This window comes from Poeciliopsis prolifica, unplaced genomic scaffold, assembly GCF_027474105.1.
Source record: "Poeciliopsis prolifica strain line A6 unplaced genomic scaffold, Auburn_PproV2 SCAFFOLD011, whole genome shotgun sequence".
Lineage (NCBI taxonomy): Eukaryota > Metazoa > Chordata > Actinopteri > Cyprinodontiformes > Poeciliidae > Poeciliopsis > Poeciliopsis prolifica.
This window is the reverse complement of record NW_026562386.1, coordinates 8,447,548-8,464,280: the sequence shown is the minus strand read 5'-3', so window position 1 is coordinate 8,464,280 and position 16,733 is coordinate 8,447,548. Positions and strand designations below refer to the sequence as shown.

At 37.2% G+C, this 16,733-nt stretch overlaps 2 protein-coding genes across 4 annotated transcripts in view; one reads left to right on the top strand and one right to left on the bottom strand.

The window, feature by feature from the left end:
* Positions 1 to 486: 486 nt before the first annotated feature.
* Positions 487 to 13,895, bottom strand: tars3 (threonyl-tRNA synthetase 3). 2 transcript variants are annotated; one of them, XM_055036545.1, is made up of 20 exons: positions 13,822 to 13,895; positions 12,438 to 12,781; positions 11,817 to 11,906; positions 11,236 to 11,423; positions 11,006 to 11,129; positions 10,019 to 10,143; positions 9,663 to 9,780; positions 9,464 to 9,528; positions 9,292 to 9,370; positions 8,953 to 9,099; positions 7,366 to 7,464; positions 5,809 to 5,975; positions 5,541 to 5,703; positions 4,351 to 4,488; positions 3,917 to 3,994; positions 3,730 to 3,830; positions 2,956 to 3,060; positions 2,581 to 2,653; positions 2,361 to 2,475; positions 487 to 1,195 (listed from the first exon to the last, which is right to left on the bottom strand). In XM_055036545.1, exons 2-20 carry the CDS (start codon positions 12,756 to 12,758, stop codon positions 1,047 to 1,049), a joined length of 2,445 nt encoding a protein of 814 aa, XP_054892520.1. In that variant the 5' UTR covers positions 12,759 to 12,781; positions 13,822 to 13,895; the 3' UTR covers positions 487 to 1,046. The 2 variants fall into 2 exon arrangements, with proteins under 2 accessions (XP_054892520.1, XP_054892521.1); XM_055036546.1 differs by having other exon boundaries at positions 11,817 to 11,903.
* ulk3 (unc-51 like kinase 3) overlaps positions 13,407 to 16,733 on the top strand; it is a 17,578-nt gene continuing 14,251 nt past the window's right edge. For both annotated transcript variants that reach the window (XM_055036547.1, XM_055036548.1), the window contains exons 1-6: positions 13,407 to 13,497; positions 14,019 to 14,160; positions 14,321 to 14,461; positions 15,161 to 15,281; positions 15,484 to 15,579; positions 15,797 to 15,940. In XM_055036547.1, the coding sequence (XP_054892522.1) occupies positions 14,056 to 14,160; positions 14,321 to 14,461; positions 15,161 to 15,281; positions 15,484 to 15,579; positions 15,797 to 15,940 (607 nt within the window). In that variant the 5' untranslated portion in view covers positions 13,407 to 13,497; positions 14,019 to 14,055. The remainder of the gene's footprint in view (positions 13,498 to 14,018; positions 14,161 to 14,320; positions 14,462 to 15,160; positions 15,282 to 15,483; positions 15,580 to 15,796; positions 15,941 to 16,733) is intronic.

Here is a 16,733-nt window from a genome sequence, read left to right as displayed (position 1 = left end):
TTTCAATAATATTGTATGAATGCGCGAATAATAGATATTAACGCAGATAATTTAAATGAGCTGGAAATAGACCTTATTTGCAAAACAATTAAAAACGACAATATTTCGTTATAATTTAATTATCGCAGTTTAAGCATGATTATGTAAGTATTTTAGGTCAGGTTTTAATTTTCAGTTAATTTTGTCTGCCTTAACTTAAACATTAAGTGCAGTGGGCGGGATGAGAAACTATCACAGAAAAAAAAAGTGATTTGTGTGAATAGGCTAACCAATCAGATGAAGGGGTCAATTGTAGAGCAAAATGTTAAAATCTGTACATTAAAACAGAAAACAAAATACTATTAGAATTTTTGAAACAATAGAAAGTTGCATGCAATTTATGCAATTAAATGGTAAATCTCACTATTGGGCTCCTTTTATTTAGATGGTACAACAATCATGTGTAACAACTAAAAGAGAAATACAATATATTTTACAAGCAAACACTGGTATGTTCCTGACCTTATACATTAACATGTAGGGTAATTATGGTCTTTCACATCACACAGAATAATATTAACAATTATTGCCAAATAATAAAGAAAAAGAAAAGACTGAATGAGACACAGTAAAGCATGAATGAAAAGTGAAGAGAGAACACATTTTGCAGTTTTTTTTTTCCTTTTATTTCAGGTCTTTTTTCTCCCCATGAGAAATAGGTGTCAATTTCACATCATTTTAATGGTCATAGTGATCTCACACTCTCATTTATCAGTTCAGTTTCCTTCTAATTGATGTAGACTGCCAAGAAATTATTTGGTATTCAGCCCCAAAATGAGATTTTTCCCTCCAGAGTTCACTGACAATCACATGGACATTTACTTTTTTCTACTGCCCCATTCATTAAAATGCACTTACACAAGATTACGATCCATTTGTGTCCACTTCACATTTATGACTTTACAAAATCCATCTACACAAATGCCATCATCTGCCTATTCACAGCTCCTCTAACAACTGCTGTGCATGAGGTAACTTAAGGACAAAATTCGCTTTGCCCATCTTCATCAAAATTCTTCTTCTGCATTTCGGCAGCGGGACTGTTTGAGCAGGGTCAAGCGAGCCATCACCTCAGACACCGGCAGTTCTCCGTGGACCTTGTTGTCTCTTGTGCGCACGTTTACGCTGTTAGTCATCTTCTCTTTCTCCCCGACAACTGCCAAGACACGAGACAACAACAGCTTGACATGACACCACGAGCACAGCTACCCTAACACAGTCCCGGTTTTGTATCAGTGGCTTCAACAACTGTGGGTGGTTGGCCAGCTTGAGCGACCATTCGGCTTGAACTGTGACTGTAATTAAGGCCGATTATTTTGACTGACTCAACGTCTCATGGTTCTTTTCTGAGTAGTTGTGCAGTGAAAAAGAACTAGGGATTGCAAGCAATCAACAACAATTTTAGTTGTTGATTAATCTATCAGTTATTCTGCTGTTTAGTCAGATAAAAACAATTGGAACATTCTGCAGATTTTTTTTATTTGAGTCTTTTTTACGCAAAACGAGAAATACATTAAAAGATGCAAAAAAAACACTTCAATTAATTATTCAAATAATATAAAAAACTATTTTATAGCTTAAAATGCAACAACAAAGGTTTTCTATAATGTACGCTTGATCAAAGATGCTTTTGCAGATATAAATAACTTCTAACATCAACATGTGAAAAACCCTTTTTTTCTTCACATCAGTAAAGCGTAGGGCTAACCTGTTTATTTTTTGAATGATCCAATCAATTAATTTATAGCAATAAGAGAAAAATTACTTTTTAAATTTGAAATGCAAAAGAATTTCTATATTTATACAATTTTGGTTTTATTACAGCTCTGATTTATTTGTTCTGAATCTGTATACTCCAGTTAATGATTAATCAATTGGCAAATTAGTTGACAGTTATTTCAATTCTCGATTCATCACGATTGATCACAATTTATCGCTTCTGCCCTAAAACAAGCCGTAAAAGGTCTTATCAGTTTAACTACAGATTGTATATTTTAAATTTTTCCATGTATCTTTTGAAAAAGTGATCACATTGGAAGGATGGGGTTGTCAGATGTTAAGAGTGCGATTTCATTTTCTGCTTAGATTAAAATGTAGCATAAACCAATTTAAATTCACCCAGAGTTACCATGATCTATTTGGCTGCCCGTATTGTACTCTCACTTAAAATCTAAATCTATAAAAATATTGTTAGTTCTCCAAGATAGGAGGAACAACCTTCCCAACTAATCAGAAACATAAAACTGATTAGATTTGTTACACCTTACAGCAGCTCGTATCCTCTTCACTAATAAATTAAATTTGGCGTCACATTTTCTCACCCAGGATGAAATTATATTGAGCCAACTGAGCGTTTCGGATTTTCTTGTTCAGGAGGCAGCCAGAGTCCAGATCAGCGTCTGCCATGAAACCGGCTTCTGTGAACTGCTTGCACACCTGACAGAGAAAAATACCACTTAATGTAATCAGCAGCATGCTGTACAAACATATGACACCTTTCAGTGACACAGCGGTGTCTATTTTGGGAAATAGAACACGCACCTTGTTGGCGTAATCCTCACAGGAGGGGTTGATGGGCACCAACATCACCTGTCGTGGAGAGAGCCACAGAGGCCTGTTGAAGAGACACAGATGGGTTGTGATGATCCCCATGTAGCGTGACGCTAACAAGCACGCCAGTCAACCCAACCTCCTCAAAAACCGAAAGTTAAAAGGCTGAAATCACTGTAGTGGGAATGATGAGAGTCAGAGAATTGTGCTGTAGTCCAACACAAAGCCATGTAATTAAAAAGCAAGTGTACAATTAGACTGGAACATAAAAACACCCACAATAGGAGGAAAACACCTAATTCATCCATATTCATTTGACATTATGGATTGTGATTTAAGGGCTTGAACAACAGGGATTCAGCTCACCATTTTCCTGCATAGTTCTCTGTGAGAATGGCAATCATCCTTTCCACTGAGCCCAAGATGGCACGATGGATGATGACTGGCCGCGCTTTGTCATCCCCATCCTTTCTGTTACCACAGAAAGACAACAGAAAATGAGGTGGAAAGACAAAAAGAGAAAAAGTGTAAATAACATTTTTACTGTGATTATAATGTGCATATTCAGTTTCATAAACTCTTCTGTAAGTTTTACAATTAATCTTGGATTGTGACAGTTTCAGATTTTATTTATTTTCATTTACAGCAACTTTCAGTTAAATAGACGTGGATAATACAAACAACAATTTGACATTATACATTCAGAGATTTGACTTTAAAATGTCAGCTCTCTCACACTTTCCCACAAGAACCCGAGAGTGTTGAACAATCTTCAAAATATGAATAGTTTTATGGTTGAAATGTTATTCAAAAATGTTTAAATGTCTGTCAATAGGGTTTCTTATGTTACTTTGTTAAATTAAAAAAAGAAACCCCTTAAAAATAATACACAATAAACTATAATTTTATTAAAATCTGATTTGAGTTGTTTTAGTTTTTCAGTTTTTCTCATTACTTGTTTGGAACCATAAATTTAAAAGCATTTAAGGTCATTGAATTGTTATTTTATCTACCAGGACAGTTTGTTTACATTAAAATTCCTTCATGATGAAGAGCTCAAATTTGCATACATGTCTTGTTTGCTTGGCTTTGGTGCTACACAGCACCCAGACTCAGCAGCATTCTGATTAGCTGACTCACCCCACAAAGGTCAGATTGAAGCGAATAGGCAGCTGGAAGTCCAGCTGAATGGTGGCACACTGGTGGTAGCGTCCAATCGCGTCTTTGATCTTAATGTCAATCTGCAACGATAGAAAAAGAATAGTAGACCCTCAGAATAGAGCCGATCTGGCGTTTGCCAGGAGGTTATGAGAAAATACTGCCTGACCTTGGGTCCATAAAAAGCCCCGTCTCCAGGGTTGAGTTTCCATGGCTCCCCAAACTCATTCAGGCTGTTTTCAAGTTGCTGTCAAACATGGAGCATCGATGCAGACAATATTAGTAAATGCAACAAGCAAGAATACGACTGGACATTCAGTCTGTCCTGCTTAATATCAAATTATATAACAAAACTGAACATTTGTAATCCAAACAAAACATATGAGTAATGACTTGCTGAAAACACCGCCTACAGAAATTGAAGGAATTTGACATGACTCATAGATGTGATACTATTTGATGATCACATAGTGACAGTGAACCAAATCTCAGAAGGAGAAATTAATTATCTAAATTTATCGCAGTGAAGAAGACAAAAATTAGATCAGTCCATTCTTTTTTTATTTATTTCAATATGTAATCACGATGCACACCACAGTTTACCTTCTCAGCCTGGTTCCACACGGCTATGTCACCCAGATACTTTTCTGGACGGGTAGACAGATAAAGCTGGCAGGAGAATCCGAACACGTCGTAAACACAGCGGAGGAAGTCCAGACAACCCTTCATCTCTGACTCAATCTATAATTTAAAAAATAAATAAAAATGATGGTACAGTGAATTTATCTGACCAACATCAAACAACTAAAACCCAACCAAATCTTTTCCTTCCATTCAATTTTCCATTAATAAGTTTGCATTTCACATGGCTGTCCCTGCCAGTTGACTCAGATCCTCAAGAAGTTAGTTTAAGAAATGGTTTAAATATTAGTGATATATTGAGCAGTCTTCAGAAACCATGCTCAAAATAAGCAAAAAAACTAACCATTTACTTTCTGCTTAAAGCTAATAAAACATTTGACTAAAAATAACTATTATACAAATATGGATTAGTAAAAGGCAAGTTTACTTAAGGTTCTCCTTTTCCAAAGGTAATTTAATCTCACAAACAAGCCTCATTGGAATGCACATTCTAATTTATTGAATGAGACCATACTAACAAAATATATATTACTTGTTTTATAGTTGCTTGACAATGGCAAACTTTTAATACGTATATCAATTTTCAAATATAGTTACTATAACGATGACAAGCCGGAGTGTAAATATACTAGTGTCTTTAAATTTTATGCAATAATGTTTCACAAACTATAAATTACACTGCATTTCCTATTTTTGCTTTTTCTTCTTTTTGCTTAAGATGAACAACATTCTAATATGCGTTAGCATTGGGAAATATTTTGTTTACTTACATATCTGATTCTAACTAACAATAGATTCATAAATAATGATATAGATCGTAATATATTAGAACACTTATGATCGATTATGTGAGTATTCTGGCATTAAAATATGATGGCATGTTTGTGAGAGATGTTCAGAAATCTAATATGAAAACTACTACCCAGTTTATTTAGAATAAATGTCAGAACTAAAGATTCAACCTGATTTTCTCAATGATAAAATATAATAGTTATTGTACAAAGGGGGGCAAATGCTCTCTATTATGCTTAATGGAATAATAGAGAGAGTTTTAGTTTAAAGAATTGATATTTTGCTAATATTTTTCATACTATTTCACTAATTTATTCTGTTGCACACAATAAACTTGAAGGTTAGACTGCAGATCTGACCTGATCCATCAAGCAGAAAATGTGAGCATCATCCTGCTGGAAGCGCCGCACTCGGGTCAGACCAGTCAGAGTTCCTGACAGCTCGTTCCTGTGCAGGACCCCGAAATCTGCCAGCCTCAAAGGAAGCTCTCGCCACGAGCGAGGCCTGTGGCTGAACATCAAGCTGTGGCAGTCAAACCAGAAAGAAGCTAATCAAACTGTGCAACAAACCTCCGCTTGGTGTGAAAGGTCTTCATGTGCAAACCACCGGGAGACGATCTAAATTTACCAGTGGCCGGGGCAGTTCATTGGCTTCAATGCAAAGATGTCATCTTCCACAGGGAATGAAAACATGTTTTCACTGTAGTGTTGCCAGTGGCCAGATGTCTCCCACAGCTTGCTGTTGTAGATGTTGGGGGAGGCGACTTCCTGAAAGCCTCTTCTCCAGTATTCGTCCTGGATAAACAAGAAAACCACATAAGGCTAAACGTTCCAGATGGACTGCACAGGTACTTCACTGAGAGGAAATGAGCCACGACTTTTGGCTTGAAATCCCCAGCCACTGCAACAAAAACAGTGTATCATCCGTTTTGTTTATCCATTTTTTCGCCCCGAAGAGAAACCTGTAACAGCCTGTCGATCCGTTTTGCTGCCAACAGTTGAAGGCCGGTGGAAAAGATTTTTGTGAACATGTGAAACTGTGAAAAACATAAAGGAGGGAGCGAGAGAAAGCACACAGAGTCATCTTTTTCTGAATAATTATTTTTAGCAGAAAAAGAGCATATTATTCCACAAACGGCTGCCATCAGTCATGTGTATAAGCTTAATTTCCTTAAGAGTTCTGTTTAAATGTTCTTAAATATTCATGTATTTAAAGGAAATGCGAAATGCATAGTTTCAGAGCGAGAACTGGCTTGGGTGATGTGATAATGATCTTGCACTGATTCTGAGGAGCCTATGTGCGGCACTCTGGCATGGCCGAGCCCGTGGGTGTGTGCAGCCTGCTGTGAAAGCCTTGGAGATGTCAACTCAACTTTGCAAAGACGTCAGAGATCCCTGCAGAGCCAATAAAGTCCACTAAAGTTTCAAATACAAAGTCAAATGTTCTGCTGCAGACTGAGGATACCTTTGTGTTACTACAACAATTCAACTCACAGGAATATATTTAAAGAGCCTTGAAAGAATATTCACACTCCTTTAACCCATCTGGATTTTTCACACTCTACAAAACACCCATCTCAGGGATGCGTTTGCAATAAATAAGGCACTACTTTTTTCCCCAAATTAAATACATTAAAGCCTTTTGGTTTAAAATGAGAAAATGTTAAAGATATGAATACTCTGCAAGACACAGCATTAATTCCACCTTGCCACTCATTGAATAGAAGAAAATGAATAGATAAATAAAACACTTTGCAAAATTTTCATCACAGTTGAGACAACCTGCAGCAATCAAGTTGGCGTGAAGACTTTCCCATTTCCAGAGGCAAATTTAAACTTATAAAACTGACCACAAATATTCAGTTTGCTGCTAGCAAAGTGGTCTGTATTGTAGTGAAGTGGCAATCACCTCCAGCCCACTGGAAATGTTAAGTATAGCCTGAATCTCCTGAACTCAGAGTGTGTTTCTGTGTCACAGCCCCCCTGCAGCGCTTCAGTTTTAAAATCATAATTGCTGCCTACAGCAGAAGCAGAGGAAAATTGAAAAAAAAAATCTACTTTTACGTAAACTAAATGAGAGTCTGAGGATGTGAACAGAGCAACCTCACAAGGGACTCCGAGAGCTTTGAAAGGCAATGATTGTTTTGAAAGAAACAACCGAAGTTGCTGATTGAACCTGTCGTACCCTGATGAACTCCGTGAGCGTGTTGTAGATGTAGGCGCCACGTGGCATGAAGAAGCAGCTGCCGGGGCTGAGATCGTGGAAGAAGAACAGCTCCTGATCCTGTGAGGAAGACAAAGGAAATTACTTTTTAATACCTTCTCATCTGCAGGTATAAGCCAATGAGAAACTCTTTCAAACGCAGCAGGGAGCAATCCAATCATCACACATCAAGGTGACCTCCCAGCTGGAGAGCAGGGTCAACCATTCTTATTGAAGCAAGCAGGAATAAATTGAGCACAGTGATAACAATGGCAAGGCCCTCTGATTTGATAAATTAGGCTCTCAGATGGTGACACCTTGTACCACTTCTACGTATTTCAACAGAGTGTCAGATTGTATTTTGGCACCTAGGGTATAACAAGTTCTTAAAGACTAATAAAAAAAAATATATATATATAAAAATTCAGTGAGGCTTCTAATAGTACACTCGTACGTGAGTGTTGAGTGCAAGTACAAGTCCCCAATAAAGTCTTTCTGGACTCTTTGGTTCAGCCAAAATAACTATTTCATGCAGGTGATGTTCCAAAATCTCAATAAAATATTAATCTATTTATATTCTCAACAGTTTTGTTAAGTAAAAAATATATTTCTGAACATCTAAATGCCTATCAATACATGTCCAGGGTTCATTCTTATTTGTGAAAGCCAATTTGTAATTTATCATATCTTTAAGCATTGATTAACGTGTTAAATTGTGAATGTGACAACTCTTTTATTCACTGGAATGATGATGTGCTTGAAATTTTTTATGTAAAAACTTAAAAGGTTGCTTGTTTTGGATATATGTATTCAGGTCACTATTACTAAAATCAGAGATTATTTACATTTTTCGTCTCTCCAGTCCAAAGAAAGTTTTGGAAAGCTGACATTGATTTCATTCTATATGTTGAGAAAATATCATTTCAGTTGTAATACATTATCTGATAGAGTGACTGAAATGTCATAAACCTAAGTTACTCTAATTTGCGACGTTTTATAAGACAGAAGGCCAGCTGGAGGCTTTTTGAGTTGCTGTGAAGCACTGCCCTAAACAAAAGCATAGAAACGTGCCACAGAGCAAACTCTTTAACCCAACATGGAAGCTTTATACATTATGTGGAAACTCACATTTAATATGGGACTGTTATAATAACGTGCTGACTGAGGACCTGCCGTCTGTATCCTTCATGCAGAGTAACCAGATGGGGTGAATGGACAATTCATAGATGTCCTGCATATGCCAGGATGAAGCAGCACAGCGCCCCCAGCTGGTTTATGACAGGAAGCAGATTTGGATATGAAGGGAACTGTATTGTCTGACCAACAGTAAACCAGCTGAGGTAAAGGAAAAAAAGCTTCAATAAATCTTTTTCTGTGAGATGTGGTTTAAAGTTATTTGACGCATCCACAAAAACAAAACAAACAAAAAAAAACACAGACAAAGACTGCTATTTGAAGAAGATGCTTCAGCAATTATGTTGGTAGTATAATTGCAGAGCAAGAATCATCTCTAATTTTAGGCCTGTACCTGCTGAAAGGGCTAAAATGCATCCGCATATACTGACTCACTTTGCCAATCTTTCTGTGGTCTCTATTCTTGGCCTCCTCTTGAAAGTGTTCCCACTCCTTCAGCATCTTTGAGTCTGGGAAGGAAATCCCGTAGATTCTCTGCAGAGTCTCCATGTCCGAGCGGCCCTCCCAATAGGTGGAGGAGTTCTGATGAGAGATAAAGAAAAAAAAAAAGAAATATTCATCTGAAAAGTACTTCTACCTCAAAATAATGGTCTATTTTATGTTGGTTTATCACCAAAATCCAAACACGTGGCTATACTATGACAACATGTGAACAGGTTCTGAATTTTTTTAAAAACCCAACAACTCTGTACTAACTCTGCTATTTCCACTCACCTTGTATATCTTCAGTGCCTTAATCTTCCCTGTGTGTCTGACATGAGGGCCTCTGCATAAGTCAATCAAGGGCCCACATCTGGAAAAGATTCAGTTGTCGTAAATGACTGCATAAATACATGGATTTAAAATGACTAATTGTTTTTCTAATTTGGAAAAAAAAAGGTCTTGCCTGTAGACTGTTGTAGTCGGGGTGGTAACTTTCTCATTCAGAATGCGACACTTGAATTTGTTGTACTGGAAGTAGAAAAGGCTTTAGATGAAAAACACTAAGCATTCAAAAAAATGTATTCAAAGCTTTTGTGCCTAAATTGATACATGTAGCCTAGATAATTTCTGCCAAGAAACATCCACCCTAAATAACTACTTACTTTAAACATTTTTAGCAGTGTCTCTTTACTGATTTCAAGTCTCTCAAAAGGCTGTTTCTCTTTCACCACACTCTTGCACAAAGCCTCCAAGTCTCCAAACTCTGTGCTGGACACTGACCTGGAAACACCAAACACATTCAGGTCTTTACTCAGAGTTCGAGTTCTGTACTGTTCTGACATTTCAGTCTATCGTCTATCTATCGGCAGAGTGATCTTGTATTTGGACTCTGTTTGTACAATAGGGCTACAAACATTGTTCAATTGGCAACCAAGTTTAAAAATATACGTTAAATATCTAATTTTTCTACAAGTTTAATGTGAACTTGGCAAAATGCAGATAGTTAAAGAGTACTTACTTCTGTCCATCTAGGAACATGTCATAGTAGAAGCCATTCTCTATCGGGGGGCCGTAACACAAACAGCCTCCATAGAAACGCTCCATGGCTTCCCCCAGGATGTGAGCGCTGGAGTGCCAGTACACCTAAAGGTAAAATTAAGATACATGGAGAGCCAGTTTATATCCTTTTTATATATGAAGGATATATCCGTTTTATATAAAGGATATAAAAAAATACATAAAGTTAGAAAAATATTTAAAGCAAATCTCTAAAAACAAATAATTATCAGTTTGAGAAGGAATAGTATGTAAACACTCAAATTTGTTTCAGACAGAAATAGCTTTATTATTATTAAACCTCTTAATTTGCTTATTTGGTTTCATCTCTTCACCAGAGCTTCTCTCAGTGTCTCAATCAAATAAATTCTATAAACTGTTGTAACTCCTGCACATCAGATCCTTTTCATATAAAGCAGCTTTGATGATAAAGTGTTTCTTTTCATAAAACATTATACTTTTTTTTATTGTTGAATTTTTCTTTCCAATAGAATTGATTTAATAATTTTTAAAATCTCTTTGGTAAACATCTTCTGCTTAAGGTCTGTCTATCCCTTCATGTCCCATTTCTCTCTACATTAAAACCAACGTTCAAATCTTTTAGATGTAGCTTAATATGTGAAATCAATCTTAAATAATTTAAGGGGTAAACCTATGATCAACAGTCCTGAAATGCAGGAAACTATTTACAAAATCAGATTTGGATTGGCCTCAATTTTCTGAAAAGAAAAAAAAAAGAAACAATGCACTCTGACATCAATCTTCTTGGTTGGTTTACATTAGCACAACCAAGAAATGTATTGATTAATTGAAAATTACTTTAATTTCAATTGAATCTCTCCTGTTTTCTGTTCTCTTGAAATTTGAAAGAGCAGTTTGTGTACCGTCTTATTATTGTAAAGAAGAAAGTTGAAAAACTGATTCGCCGCAAGTTTTCGTTTGCACTCACAGCTTGAGCATCTTCATTATCAAAGTGCAAGATCTCCAGAGAGCAGTCCTGCTCAAGAGGTCTGTCCAGATCCCAGAGCTCTCCATTAACACGAGAAATCACAGCACTGTCGGCCAGGCCTTGGCTGAAAGACAAAATACACAACACCCTCAGAAAAGTTGCATCCAAAATTATGTCACTGGTTTCCTTCTTTAGATCAATAAAAAAAATATAAAAAAGGGAAAAATTACCTGATATCAGAGGCTATTTGATACGGTGTCGTAACCCAAGACTTTCCTGGAACCTTTTGCCCATCTGTCAACTCAACAATAATGGGTTTACTTTCTGCAGCCTTCCTCGCCAGCAGGCCATCACTCTCCTTTTTAAGCTCCTCGTAGAGGCTGAGGCGCTCGGTAACATATGGAGGCCATGGATTCAGCTTCACAAGGAAAAAATGTAAATGAGAAAAAAACAGCAATCAGTGTCAAAAAAATGCCTGATAAGTATATATATATATATATATATATACACACAAGTTGGTAAGATAAAACTAATATCTTCATGGTTCAACTTGATTTCAATGGTTATTCTAGATTTTACAGTAAATGGTTCTGTCCATTGGTGAGACCATGTACTGTTATCACGTCCCACCTCGACTGTGGACATGATTTATTAAGGGCATTCTCACATTTGTCTTTTTCTAAACTCAACAGGCATTGATGCCAAAGAGATAATATGTCTAACACTAAATAATATTCACTTGCAAGTATGCAAAATTAATAAATTAGCAAGTATATTTCACATAAAATAACTATGATCCAGTAAGATTTACCTCCTTCGTTCCTCCATCCTCTCGTCCTTTATCTTGCTTCTTCTCCTTCTTGTTTTTCTCACTGGGTTTCTTGTCTGGGATTGGAACCTGCTAATGAGGAGAACAAAACTGGCTTTGAAATCAATTAAGCACGAATTGCTTAATTGACATTCAAAAACGCGTTTTTGAATGTCTCTGGCATTTGATCTCTCCAGTGGTCATTGGGGTACTTAGATAAAGGGCTTGACCGCTACCGGACAATTACCTCAGAGCAATTAGGAAAAACCAATTAACACAACATGCATCTTTCTGAATCGGAAAAAAGCCAAAATCCCTGCTTAGAAACCACACGTCTTGTTATAAAAAAAAGATGCGTGTCTCCATTACTGCATGGTTTAATTCACCTGGAACAGTTTCACTCACAAAGCAGTTGTTCATGCTGAACCAACAGCATTAAGCGCAGCAGCGCAGTCATTCTACACAAACACAGTAACTGAGTGGGACAGCTGTCTGTGGACGTGGGGAGGTGTGACCTATTCAGGCCCACTCCACTCGCAATGACTAATAACTGCAACTGGTCCATTTTTTATTCTATATTCCCAATAATTAACCCAACTATAACATTTCAGGATTTATTATTACCCCGTTATCAGTTCGGCTGCCTGTTTGTTGTGGTTTTACGGTATTCCTCTCGGGGGTTCTGCCACACCGTGCTTCTGGTTGTTTCTTTCCCAGCGCCTCTTCCATGTCCAGCTCAGCCTGCAGACCCCTCCGGAGGTGCAGCAACCGGTACCGGAGCTTCTCATTCTCCGCCCGCAGGTTTTCGAGCTCGGGACTTTCAGAAACAACCCCGGCGCAGCCAGCCCCGCCGTTCAGTCCGTCCCGGAGAGCGGAGATCTCAGTGGTGAGAAGCCGAATCTGCTCCTCCTGGGCGCTTAAACGTGCAGCCAAGCAGTGCGCCATCTTTAAATGACCCCTGATGACGTCTTACATCCGGCAAGCATCCGGGAAAAATAAGAGACTTGCTTGAAAATTTTAATAAGCAAAACATATTTAAGATAATATTTACTCAGTAAGTCTGTGGGGAAATTTTGACAAAATATTGCAAATTTGAGGAAAATACTTGCTGTAGTAGTTTTTGAGCGTTCACGATCCTTACATAAAAAAAGCAACATTTGAGAGAACTCCAAGGCAAAATAAGCCAAAACATTAGGTACCTAAAAATTGGTCCCTTTTAGGTGTGGGGAGATTGTTTTATTGATTTAGTTTATGTATAATTTATATTCAGAGATATATTTTATTTTATTTCTATTTTGATAAGTAGCCTACTGTGAACAAGGAATTTTGTTGCGCTTTGCAGAAATGTTTTCAGCTAAAATACACAATTTAACATTAAACATTAAATACTTGAGAGCAATTAGTTGAATGTTACAACATGTAGAGAACAGCTAAGGAATATCTGATGATTGTCTTTTTATTACACTGAACAATTATACAACAATTATATCTATCTATATCTATCTACAGATAGATATATAGATCTATATACTCAGCAAATCTTCCAAAATTATGTTCCCATCAAGCTGCAATAGCAGAACCTTCCACTGGGGGGCAGTAACAAAGTTTGAGACGGAATTCCTCGTCAGCTATCTGTCAGCAGCAATGTAAACATTTCATTCATGTGCGGTGGATTTGCCTACAGGTTTGTGGAAACTGTTTCAATACGTGTTACTTTTTTTTTTTACTAACCATGAAACGTTATGAGTATTTCATTTGTATTTAAAGGGAGCAAGAGACGTAAAACACTGGTGTTGTGTATTTCCTGTGCAGTCAGTGGTGTATCTTAGCTAGCTGTAGATTGTAGCAACAGCTGAAACAGATTTAGTTTTATAAGTAGCCCGTCTGCTGTTTTCTTGTTTCAAAGACTTTAACACATGTATACTCTAAATCGTATGCATGTATCATACTTTCGAGCTACATGAAGCAACAGCTATTAGCAGTTAAATTAACTTAGTATGTTACATACCTGTGTCCAGAGATTCAACGGTGGTGGTTATTGACAAGCCTTCTATGATGTAAATGAGCTATAAAACCGGTGATTACGACAATTTAACCAGTATAAAGCAGAGAGATGAGGATAAGCTGTTGATCTCATCCTCCAACTAAAGGTTGAAGATCAGTGTGTATAATAGTTAACAGCAACTTGTTGACTTTGCATCACAGAAGTGACTGTGGGAACCTCTGATGTTGCTCTGAGAGCATGGCCTCCACCTCTAGTTTTGCCCCTCCAAAACTAGCAGACTTCATCTTGACAGAGCGTCTGGGCAGCGGTACATATGCTACTGTCTACAAAGCCTACAGAAAGGTGAGTTCAAGAAGGAGGAAATTGAAGCCTTTCTGTATATAAGTTAAATGCTTCTTATTATTACTTTTTTCAGATTTACAAGTTTTCTGTTTTGATTTGACTTGATGGGCTTTACTAGTTTTAAAGAGTGATATCTAAGCTCTTCACTGTGATGTAACAGGGGAACAGTCGAGAAGTGGTGGCAGTGAAAGTTGTGGGGAAGAAAACTCTCAACAAGGCCTCAACAGAAAACCTTCTCACAGAGATTGAAATCTTAAAGACTGTGCGTCATCCTCATATAGTCCAACTCAAAGACTTCCAGGTATGTGCTTGTAGAACAATTGCTTTGTAATAACACATCCAATTTTAGCATGTGAAAGTATTTTACACAATAGTGTGTACAATCTTACTCATCAAACAACTTTGTGTTGCTGTAGAGCAAAATGGTCAGGTTTAAATGTCTAACATTTGTTTTGAATGCCATGTATCACTAATTTACAGCTTTTTCTTTTCAGATGTGGTCAGACCTTTACCTTATGGTACTAAGGTAAAGGTCAACTCATGAACACAATGAGTTGTGTTCATATCCATTTCTGAAACTCTATACATGGCAGATAAGTAAACAGTCAGGAGGAGGTTTAGGACAGCATGATTAATTATTAACCTTATCTTTGGATGTCAGAGAACACAAAAGACTTTAAAGACTCTAAAAACAAAACATTTTATTACTTGACAAACTTTGTTCTCACAAGTTGCACCTGCAATTACCTGAACGGTCTGGTTGTGTATGCCCTACTGAAGTTACCTATCCTTGCCAGGCATATGTCATGTTGTGGCCCCTTTCTTCACCTTTGGGTTGTTGATTTATCTATAAATGTTTTTATTATCCAGGGGGAGAAGAGTATTTGCAATTGAGACACTATTTATGCTCACTTATGTTGTGATGTGAGTGCTAAAAGTTGCAATCAGAAGATTTTAGACCTTGTAGCTAATCTTTAGTGTTTTTCTCTTATTTTTTCAGTGGGATGCAGAGAACATTTATTTAATCCTGGAATGGTGTTCAGGTGGAGATCTCTCCCAGTTTATTCGCAGTCGCAGGATTTTACCTGAGAGTGTGGCTCGGCGCTTCCTGCAGCAGATAGGTAAGTCATTCCAAGCCTAAACAACTCATATTTTCAATTGTTACACACATTAAGCCCAACCATGTAAAGAACTATGGTTTGAAATTTTTTCTTTTTTCTGCTTTTGACGTATTTGTTTAAAATGTATACTTTTCTTTTTAGAGCCAGTAGCATTTCTGATCATGTCTTTTTATGTGACGTTTACATATTTGTGCATAAACAGCCTGTGCTCTTCAGTTCCTTCATGAACGGAATATCTCACACTTGGATTTGAAGCCCCAGAATATTCTACTGAGCGGCTCGGTCCTCAAACTAGCAGGTGATCTCATTCCCACCCAAAAACTGAATACAAACCCTTAGGAATTTACTACACAAACAATTAATAGAAGCTATCCCTTGCAAAAGCATGTAGAGTTTGTTTTATCATTTTTACCTTTATGCAGGTTAAAATGACAAACCTCAGGGTTCTTTGTTGGGATTTTAAGGAATAATGTTTACAGAGAACATAGTACTTAATATTTTCACTTGCTGTCTAGATTTTGGGTTTGCCCAGTACATGTCACCGTGGGATGAAAAGAGTGTGCTGAGAGGCTCTCCTCTCTACATGGCTCCTGAGATGGTGTGCAGACGCCAGTATGACTCTAGAGTGGATCTGTGGTCAGTCGGCGTTATTCTTTACGGTGAGTGCTTTTTAAAAAATCTCTTTTGAAATCCTCCAAGTTGAAAAACGCACATCTTCAGATTAGCCATTTATAGTATCTTCATTTGTTAACATGAATTTATATATACTGCTCAGGTCTTGAGCTATGGAATGTGAGCCCCCTCTAATGGCTATTAATAACAACCTGACAGGGCTGCCTTTTCACAAGAAAAGATTAATCACACAAGTGGACCTGCCGGCTTGAAAGAGCGCACTCAGTAGGTCAGAACAGAATTGTACCATTAATCATGTAATGGCAGGCTGGTGAAGGGCTCTTTATAGGATTAATATTACAGTAATAAAATCATAATGTCGCAGTCACAAACTAGACTATTCCTGTTGATTGGAGCTCTTGATACCAGATTGTGTTTGAAAATTAGAATTATTCAGGTAGCTCAAACACAACTTACTACTCAATTTAATTTATTTTAAGCATTATCTAAAAAAATAGCACTTTCACATCAATCTATTAAACTTAGTTCGTTAATTCCTCTGCATTATTATATTCGGTGATTTTATTCCAGTTGGAGAAGCAATGCATTGAATGAGCACACAGGATGATTAACAATTTGCAGCCAGTCTGCGCCACTTGGGACTACTCCTGTTTTTAAATGTTAAGTATACAACATACTGTGGAAATTGGCTAGAATAGAGAGAGGAAATGAAGTGTGACCAATTTGCACTCTGAGAACAAGTACATGTAAAAGATGTAATACAGTAGATGACCTTAAAGGGGTAATACACAGGTAAGTTTTTTGGCCTCAACTTTTCCC

What these genes read in the sequence shown, in the direction of transcription:
- tars3 (XM_055036545.1), bottom strand. Translation starts at nt 12,758, where the DNA reads ATGGCGCACTGCTTGGCTGCACGTTTAAGCGCCCAGGAGGAGCAGATT. An exon ending in AGGCACTGAAGATATACAAG is followed by an intron (nt 9,100 to 9,291) that starts GTGAGTGGAAAT and finishes ATCTCTCATCAG; the next exon opens with AACTCCTCCACCTATTGGGA. An exon ending in TGTGGAACCAGGCTGAGAAG is followed by an intron (nt 3,995 to 4,350) that starts GTAAACTGTGGT and finishes CATGTTTGACAG; the next exon opens with CAACTTGAAAACAGCCTGAA.